This window comes from Cricetulus griseus, chromosome 5, assembly GCF_003668045.3.
Source record: "Cricetulus griseus strain 17A/GY chromosome 5, alternate assembly CriGri-PICRH-1.0, whole genome shotgun sequence".
Taxonomy (NCBI): domain Eukaryota; kingdom Metazoa; phylum Chordata; class Mammalia; order Rodentia; family Cricetidae; genus Cricetulus; species Cricetulus griseus.
This window is the reverse complement of record NC_048598.1, coordinates 60,861,773-60,870,459: the sequence shown is the minus strand read 5'-3', so window position 1 is coordinate 60,870,459 and position 8,687 is coordinate 60,861,773. Positions and strand designations below refer to the sequence as shown.

General features: G+C 44.6%; 1 protein-coding gene across 6 annotated transcripts in view; it reads right to left on the bottom strand.

Annotated features, from left to right (window-relative positions):
• Window positions 1–675: 675 nt before the first annotated feature.
• The window catches only part of Zranb3 (zinc finger RANBP2-type containing 3), a 160,012-nt gene continuing 152,000 nt past the window's right edge, over window positions 676–8,687 (bottom strand). For all 6 annotated transcript variants that reach the window (XM_035445406.1, XM_035445410.1, XM_027417752.2 and 3 more), the window contains 4 exons: window positions 8,277–8,387; window positions 7,074–7,464; window positions 2,959–3,090; window positions 676–1,499 (listed from right to left, as the gene is read on the bottom strand). In XM_035445406.1, coding sequence (XP_035301297.1) covers window positions 1,389–1,499; window positions 2,959–3,090; window positions 7,074–7,464; window positions 8,277–8,387 — 745 coding nt within the window. In that variant the 3' untranslated portion in view covers window positions 676–1,388. The remainder of the gene's footprint in view (window positions 1,500–2,958; window positions 3,091–7,073; window positions 7,465–8,276; window positions 8,388–8,687) is intronic.

The following is an 8,687-nucleotide window of genomic DNA, read 5'->3' as shown; positions in this document are numbered from 1 at the left end:
CTCATCCTCTTACTTGGTTCTTCGCCAGGGAGCACCAGGAACCCTTCTGTTCTGCCTAGTTGGTGTTTGGGTTAACTGTGTGCCACCACACCCAGGTTTTACACAGGCTTGGGGGCCCAGACTCAAGCTATCATATTTGTGTGGCCAACACCTTATCAACCGAGCCATCACCCAATCCCACCATCACTTTATTTTGGAGATAGAGTCTTACTACATGGCCCTGCCTGGCCCGGAACTCACTATATAGAGCTGGCTGGCCCCAAACTCACAGAGATCCACCTGCCTCTGCCTCCTGAGTGCTGGGATTAAAGATGTGGCCACCAGGACTGCTTGTCATCTTCTTTTTAAAAGAGGTACCAGAAATAAACTTAATAAAATAGGATCAGAAATGGTTCAGTGATTAGGTGTGCTTGCTGCTCTTCCGCAAGACCTGAACTCAGTTTCCAGCACCCTTGCTGAATGGCTCATAGCTCCCTGTAACTCCAGGTCTGGGAGATAAGAGGCCTCTGACCTCTGCGGCCAACTGCACTCATGTGCACACATACCTCCACACAGGGACAAACATACACAATTTTTTTTTTTAAATCTTTAAAAAGTACAAGGTTTATTTAAAAAAACAAAACAAAATACTACCAGGATTTTAAAACCAGAAAATGAAGACCAGGAGACAAAGGCTCTTTTGACAATTAGCCTGGTTTTACCCATAAAAACAAAACAAAATGCAAAAAGTAAACCAGCATGAAAACAGAATTCTAGGCCACAGGCTTTGGTGACATTATGCTTTATGTTCTATCATTTGTTCTCACGATTGCTTGGAGCACACAAATTCTACACAGATACCATGGTCACAATTAGTTTATTTAAAAGTATCTTTTCAATAAAGATAACCAGCCCAGAAGGAGGCAACATCCCCACCACACACCCAACCCTGTTGTGGAGCTTCTTGTACAGGAAGCAGGCTAATCATGCTCTGCCCAGAATTCAACAGTAATGAAGGCTTACATCCAAAATTTCCCTGATTTTTCTGGAATGTTCCATTGATACCTCACAATCCAGAACCAACACTCATCAAGAAGCAACTGTCAGTTGACTGGGAATATATTTATCGCATATTATCTATGTACAATGAAGTGGTGAAGGTGTGCAGGGGAAACTGAGGCCGAACAAAATCTTGCTGAAACATAATTGGCAATCTGCATGAAGCCCACAAGACCACAGAAATGCTTCCCTTTCACACCTCAGTTCCTGCCGGGTGCTTAACACAAAGAGTACTTTAGCACAAAATCTAAATCTCAGTTCTTGATTATGTTTAAAGACTTTGCACTCTCTTAAAACACTAGACAAACATGAAATGTCAAGTCCCTCTACCTGCAAGTCATTTGCTCTGTTTACACCTCTGTCTGCTTCTTCACCAGAAACCGAGTGATGTCTGACCCATGCTTCAATGCCAGGGAGCGTCGTCTCGCCTGCATCCTTTCCTTAGCTTGTTGGGCGGTTCTCTAGAAGTCAACAGATGCAAGGTTGAGGTTAGGGGGAAGACGTTTTGCTGTAGTCTAGAAAACGTACATGATCCACATGTGCAGTACTTAGCCTACAGGAGGTGCTCCATGCTACAGGCAGAGCCCTTGCAGCACTGGCCAGAGTCCTGAGATCCTAGGTTAGCAGTCTCAGGAGAAAACGGATTCTTGTGGGAATCTCTCATTGCCCAGAAGACTATGAATCCTGCATTTGGGGACTAAGAAAAGCCATGAATCTCCTCATCTAAGTATGTGCTTATAATACATCTAAAATTCCCAGAGTTCGGTGGGTAAAAAGTGTCTTCATTCCCAACTCAACACATAAGACACTGTAGAAAGTTAAATGGGGTCGAATCGATTCTTCTGCCAATTCCAAATAAAGAGAGATGATGATGCTTCAGTGATTAAGAGCACACTGACTGCTCTTCTAGAGGAACCGGGTTCAGTTCCCAGCACCCACATGGCAGCACGCAGCTGTCTATGTCTCCCAGATCTGACACCCTCATTCAGACATACATGCAAGCAGAACACCAATGCACATAAAAATAATTAAAAATTTTCCACAAGAATCCAAAAATCAGCTGGGCGTCGGTGGCGCACGCCTTTAATCCCAGCACTCGGGAGGCAGAGGCAGGTGGATCTCTGTGAGTTCGAGGCCAGCCTGGTCTCCAGAGCGAGTGCCAGGATAGGCTCCAAAGCTACACAGAGAAACCCTGTCTCGAAAAACCAAAATAAATAAATAAATAAATAAATAAATAAATAAATAAATAAGAGTCCAAAAATCAAACAAACATAGGCAAGATGGCATTCCTTTTTGTAAAATCTTTTATTCCTTTAGATATAGTCTCATGTAGCCAGCCCCATACTCACTATGTAGCTAAGAATGGCTTTGAACTCTTTTGTTGTTGTTGTTAAGATGGACTCTGATTATCTAACTCTGGCTGTCCTGGAGCTTACTATGTAGACCAGGCTGGCCTTGAACTCAGAGATCCATCAGCCTCTCAAGTGCTGCACTACCATGTCTGGCTGACTTAGAACTTTCTTTTTTTCCTAGACAGAGTTTCCCTCAGTGTAGTTCTGGCTGTCCTACAGTCAGTAGACTTGGTCTGTAGGCCAGGCTGGCCTCACTGTTGATCCTCTTGCTTTGTCTCCCAAGTGTACCAACACACCCAGTTTGTGCAGGGCAGGGATGGAACCCAGGGCCTCATGAGTGTTAAGTGAGTGCTGTACCCACTGAGCCATACCCTCTGCCTGGAGAATGAATTATGAGGGTAGCAACTGTCTTGCATCTGTGACTATGAACTTCCTCAGAGCCAAGTGTCAGTGACAAAAGAAGCACTGAACATTTTGCTCCCAGATGGGGCTTGCCCAGCCTTGCCCACCCGTGTGCACAGTTGCCCCCAGGGATGCTTGGACTCAAGCATGTGTGAGTGCCACTGACCTCCTTGTGGCACACCGTGCAGAGAGTCTGCAGGTTGTCCAGGGAGCACTGTCCCCCTCCCTCATACACTGGCTTGATGTGATCCACCTGCCAGAAGTGACCTTCTGCTGGGTTTCTCAGCATTTCATTTAGCTGCAGGAAGAACACAGAATCAGCAACTCTCCAGATTTGTTATAGGAACTGTGGGCTGTGCACTGTGCAATCCCTGTAAACAGCAAAATCACAGGGAGAAACACATAAAGGTGCCTTTTATAGCTTTTGTTGTAAGTTACAAAAACACACACACAAAATTCTAGGTTAGCAATTTGAAAGCAATAAAACATTTCTAAAAGAGTTTTTCCCATGTTACCTAACATATTTGGAAAACCTTATAACCAATTATAAGATATCAAGGCTCCTGACAGATGTGGGGAAAACTATTTTGACCCTTAAAGTTGCTTGGTAAGTTTATGCAGCCAAAAGTAAGAAAATAAGAACAGATTGGAAATTAAAAGCTTCTTAATATTAATAACTAGACAACCATTTGTTGTTCCCATATCAATGGCAGGTTAACACTATGACCCACATGTTTTGTTTGGTTTTATTTTCTAGGTAAGATCTCTAGTATCCTAGGCTGGGATCAAACTAATCATGTAGCCAAGGATGTCCTTGATCTCTTGGCCTTCCTCTTCCACTTCCAAGGGCTGGGATTACAGCATGCAGCACCTTGCCGGGTTCCTGCAGTGCTGGGGCTGGAACCCAGGCTTCCACAGGGGCCAGGCAAGACCTCTACTAATTGAGTTGCATCCCCAGCTCTGGCCAGAACTTTGTTATTTACCAGACAATGTCCCAGGTTCCATAGACTGGCATGACATCAAATCTCTTCAACAAATTTCTGTACTTTGCCCATTTGGAATAAATGAAGACAGCTGCTTAAAACAGTCAGTATCTAGGCCAGTCTACACACATACTTAGCCAGTGATCCTCTAACCTGAACATTTTACCTGAGACAGTAAAACCAGTGTGCACTAGGGTACTACAACTGTTTAAGCATCAGAGATTAGTATGTAAGATGTTTTTATTTTTTTAGTCTGGGATAAGAAAGAAATTATAATTAATTTTATGAATGCTTGTCATCGGAACCCATGATTATTTTAACTCCGAATCAGAAAGAAACACAGCTAGAGGCATCATATTCCTGACCTCAAAGTGACAAAGAAGGGACACTGCTGGCACAAAAAAAACAAAACAAAACAAAATAAAAAAAAAAAACACAGAGACCAATGGAACACAACAGAGGACCCAGAAACAAACCCATGGACCCATAATTTTTGATAGGTGTTGTGGGGTTTGAATAGGTATGGCTCCCATGGACTCATGTGTTTGAATGCTTAGCCTGCAGGGAGTGGCACTGTTAGGAGGTGTGGCTTTGTTAGAGTCAGTGTAACCTTGTTGGAGAAAGTGTGTCACTTTGGGGCTTTGAGGTCTCATATGCTCAAGCTATAACCAGAGTGACCCACAGTCTCCTCCGGCCTGTGGATCAAGATGTAGGACTCTTGGCTTCTTCTCTAGTACCATATCAGCCTGCAAGACACCATGTTTCCTGCCACGATGACAATGGACTAAATTTCTGAACTGTAAAGGAACCCCAATTAAATGCTTTCCTTTATAAGAGTTGCTGTGGTCATGGTGTCTCTTCACAGCAATAGAAACCCTAACTAAGACAGGTGTCAAACATACACCCAGGAAAAAAAAGACAACCTATTTAGTAGATGGTACTGGCCAAACTGGACGTTTGTAAAGAAGGCACTTATGAGAAAATGTATAGGGCTCTGGGATGGACCAGTGACCTGACCAATAGTGCCGACCTCCGAGGAGTTCCCAGGTAGCAAGTTGGTGCAGTGACTTTGTCCTGCAGATTTTTGTCACTGCATGCCTTTCTCTCTTCTGTACCGAACTTTCTGCCTTCTGTTAGGAGGAACAGATTGGGTTTTAGAAGTAACTAGAAATGTCATTCTAAATGGCATATTCTTAGAAGAAAAGACTCCATTTGGTTCTGCCTTTTGCAGCCAATTCTTTCTCTCAGAGCATCTCTAACTGACAGACTCAATGATCCAGAAGATGTGTCTTTATTTCTCTGGTAAATGTGCAGCAGATCCCTGGGGGCCAGCTGTCAACATGCTGAATTTGCCCCATCAAAGATTACTGTTCAGTCGGTGCCAGGCTCCTGCTAAGGCTTCTTCCCTCAGCACTCTGGGATTCGATGTCTAACATGAGACTGCTGCAGCCCTAGACAGGTCACTTTCAGGATGACCTTGAGTCCTTTCACTGCACATCTTCAGGAAGCCTGCATGTCCAGGCAGCAAGCAATATAGGAGCTTGCCAGACATTTTCCTAAAGCTGCAGTTTCTCCCTCATCAATTAGACCAAGGGAAATCTCAGGAATACTGTTAGAGAAATATATGTTTCTCTAGATCCAAGAGATACATTAACTCATCTTTTAGAAATGAATGTTAGCTAATTCTATCATAATGTAGCAGGTAAATTAAAATATATAATTTGTTTTTTAATCAATTAATTTTAGTCAGGATCTCACTATGTAGATAGCCCTGACTATTCTGGAACTCTGTAGACCAGGCTGGCCTTTGCCTCCGTAGTGCTGGGATTAAAGGCTTGTGCCACCACACCTAGTTAAAAATATAAAATTTGTGGCCAGGCGTTGGTGGCACACGCCTTTAATCCCATCACTCAGGAGGCAGAGGCAGGAAGATCTCTGTGAGTTCGAGGCCAGCCTGGTCTCCAGAGCGAGTGCCAGGATAGGTTTCAAAGCTACACAGAGAAACCTTGTCTCTAAAAATCAAATATGTTTAACTGACAGGAATTCATCTGATATTTTAGTGGGCAGGGATTGTTTGGGTGACCCTTTTTTGATTAAGCATGCCACAAAATGAAACATTTTCCTTTAGTTGGAAACCTAGAATAATTTTTCTAAGAAGATCAGATATCTGATTGTGCTTTGAAAGCTAAGTGAATACTGATGATTGTGCTAGGCACAATAGCTGGCCATAAACTTTTATTAAAATAGTACTTTACAATGGACCACACACACAACCTTTTCACCGTAAGCTGCATTTTGGGGATACCGCCTTAAGCTCCATCCTAAGATACTAACATACTGGAAGTAGCTCAGTGTCTGTGTTTGCAGCTATGCACCACCACTTAACCTCTTAAAACAGAATCAGAGTCCAAGCACATGCCAAGACCATATAGCCACGACTCAGGAAGCTGTCAGAACAGGAAAACATGTCAGGGGGCACTGTGTGGATACAGTGAGACATACAGAATGAAGGAAACTACAGGGAAATGATCCTGTTTCGTTCCCTAACCAACAGTGTAAAAAAAGGAGGGGTTGCTAGAGACTTAACAAAGCATAAATGACATTACATCCAAAACTAAGACATATTTTGATTCTAATTTGAACAAAATAAATGAGACAATCTTGAAAAGCAAATATGCACTTACTATAATTGAGGAATTATCATTCTGTTGGCTGTAGTTATTTGTACTGTCATTATATTTTAAGAGAGGAAGAGCAGGGAGAGAAGAGAGAGAGGGAGGAGCGGGGAGGGAAAGCAAGAAGAAGGGATGGGAATGAGGGAGGGGAGAGGGAGGGCAGAGAGAACAAGGGAGGAAAAGGAAGGGAGACGGAGGGGCAGGGAGAGGCAAGGAGGGATGGGAATGAGGAGAGGCGAGGTAAAGAAGCAGCAAGGGAGAAAGGGAGTGGGAAAGAAGGAAAAGACAGGAAGGAAAGGGGGAGAGAAGAAGGGAAGAAGAAAGAAAGAGAGGAGAAAGGAAGGAGGAGGGGAGGGAGAGAAGAACAAAGGAGAGAGGGAAGAGGGAGGCAGGAGTGGGAGAAGGGAGACAGGCAGGCATCACCCAAGAGATGCATAACAAAGATGAGCTGACTGAACCAAGCAAGAGACAGATGGAAGCTAACAGCAACATGGTGACTGCTAACGCTGGGTGGTGGCATGTGGTTCTTTATTTTCTCCCCTTTGGTACATATTCTAACAAGGCTAGAAACTGATAGAGTCAATTGGCATTCACCACTGCCCCGACATGACATGATGACATACCTGCTCCAATGGGAGCTTTGCAGTCCAGGCAGCATCTAGAAGATTCTTCCTCTGACTTTTAGGAGCATCTCTTACTCGAAGAAAGAGTTCCTGTGCATTCATGCTGCACAGCTGACACACACCATGCTCTGTTGCAAACACCTGGGCCCTCAGGTAACTGTTATTGGATCGGATCCAGAATTCTTCCTGGCACTTCAGGGAGCAGAACCGTGAGTCCCAGGTGCTGGTCTTGGACCCTTGCACAGGCTGGCAAGTGGGATGCTGGCAGCGGAGACAGAGTGGCTTTCCTTCCTTATCCACAGCCTGAATGTAGCCTTTGGATGAGGATGGCTCAACAGTTAGGTCAGCTTGGCAGGGATTCAGAGATGGGACACAGGCTTTGTCAAGCTTTCTACAATTGAACAAGACACCGAACAGGTAAATAATGAAGATGGGCCACTGCTACAAAGAGACACCTCAGATCTGGTGTTCAGTCAGGAGGTGAAACAGCTGTGGCCAGTACCCCATAGTCCAGCCAACTTGAGAAGAGCCATGCCACAAAAGTTAATTTGACACAAGCAGCCCCTTTCAGGCACTGAAGTGCCTCCTCACTGAGCACTTGCTGACATCTATGCTGGTCAATGAGAGACACTTGAAATCCTCATTCAAACTAGTGTGAACTCTCTGGAACCCTAGTGGCTGTGCTGCCCCTCACTTGGCTGGCCGAAACACCTCCTCAGCCTCAAGCACTATGGATTCTTCATGGTTCTTTTTGCTGTCTTACAGAGCAAAGGGATTGTCACAGAACATGTATTAAATATCAGGTTTCTCCAGGTAAACTCCAGGTTGATCAGATAAACATCAGAAGTGGAACACAATATGACCTCCGCTCACGTGATCAGATCCCAAGCATGCTGGGTTGATGCGACTGGAACAGTGCCAGGCTGGCAGTCAGAACCCAGGGATAAGGTCAGGTCTCCTGGCATCTGTCCCCAGGCTTGGGGCAGGTCACATAGACTCCTGTTTTGGGGCATTCCTCATCTGTAATGTCTATGGTGATGAGCTCACCTATGAGGGTTGTTAGAAGGCCTAAAAAGCCACTGAATCATGACATTGTTTTGTGACCTCTGAAGTGGTCATACCATGGGGGCTGTTATCACAGAAATTGGTGTGTAAGCTTAAAGCAGTATTCTTTTCTATGTGTAAGAGTCATGGGGCACTTACTTTGTAGAAGGGTCCCGTGGCCTGGACTCCCTGGTGATCAGACGGATGTGGCCACCATCAGCTTTCACCTTATTCATGGACGCCGTGGCAACATCTTCTTTAGTGATATATCTAGAACAATTAGATGTTAAATATATTTTTCTCTTATAGGAGTTTCTGGGGAGGGAGAGACATGGCTCAGTGTGTAGCCACTGGTGAGGTGTCCATGTTCAGCCATGCCCCTGTTAGCAGCCCTGAGTAAGTTCATAGGCCACACACACACACAAAGGTGTGGATGCAGAAGCCAGGAAGAGGAAGAGATCCATGGGAGTGGGAGGGAACAAGAGAAGGGAAGGGGGGGAGAGTATGAGCATACAAAGAAAAGCTTTCTATATTCTTTCCTGTTTTGAGTCCCCTTGTGTAGTCTTGGCT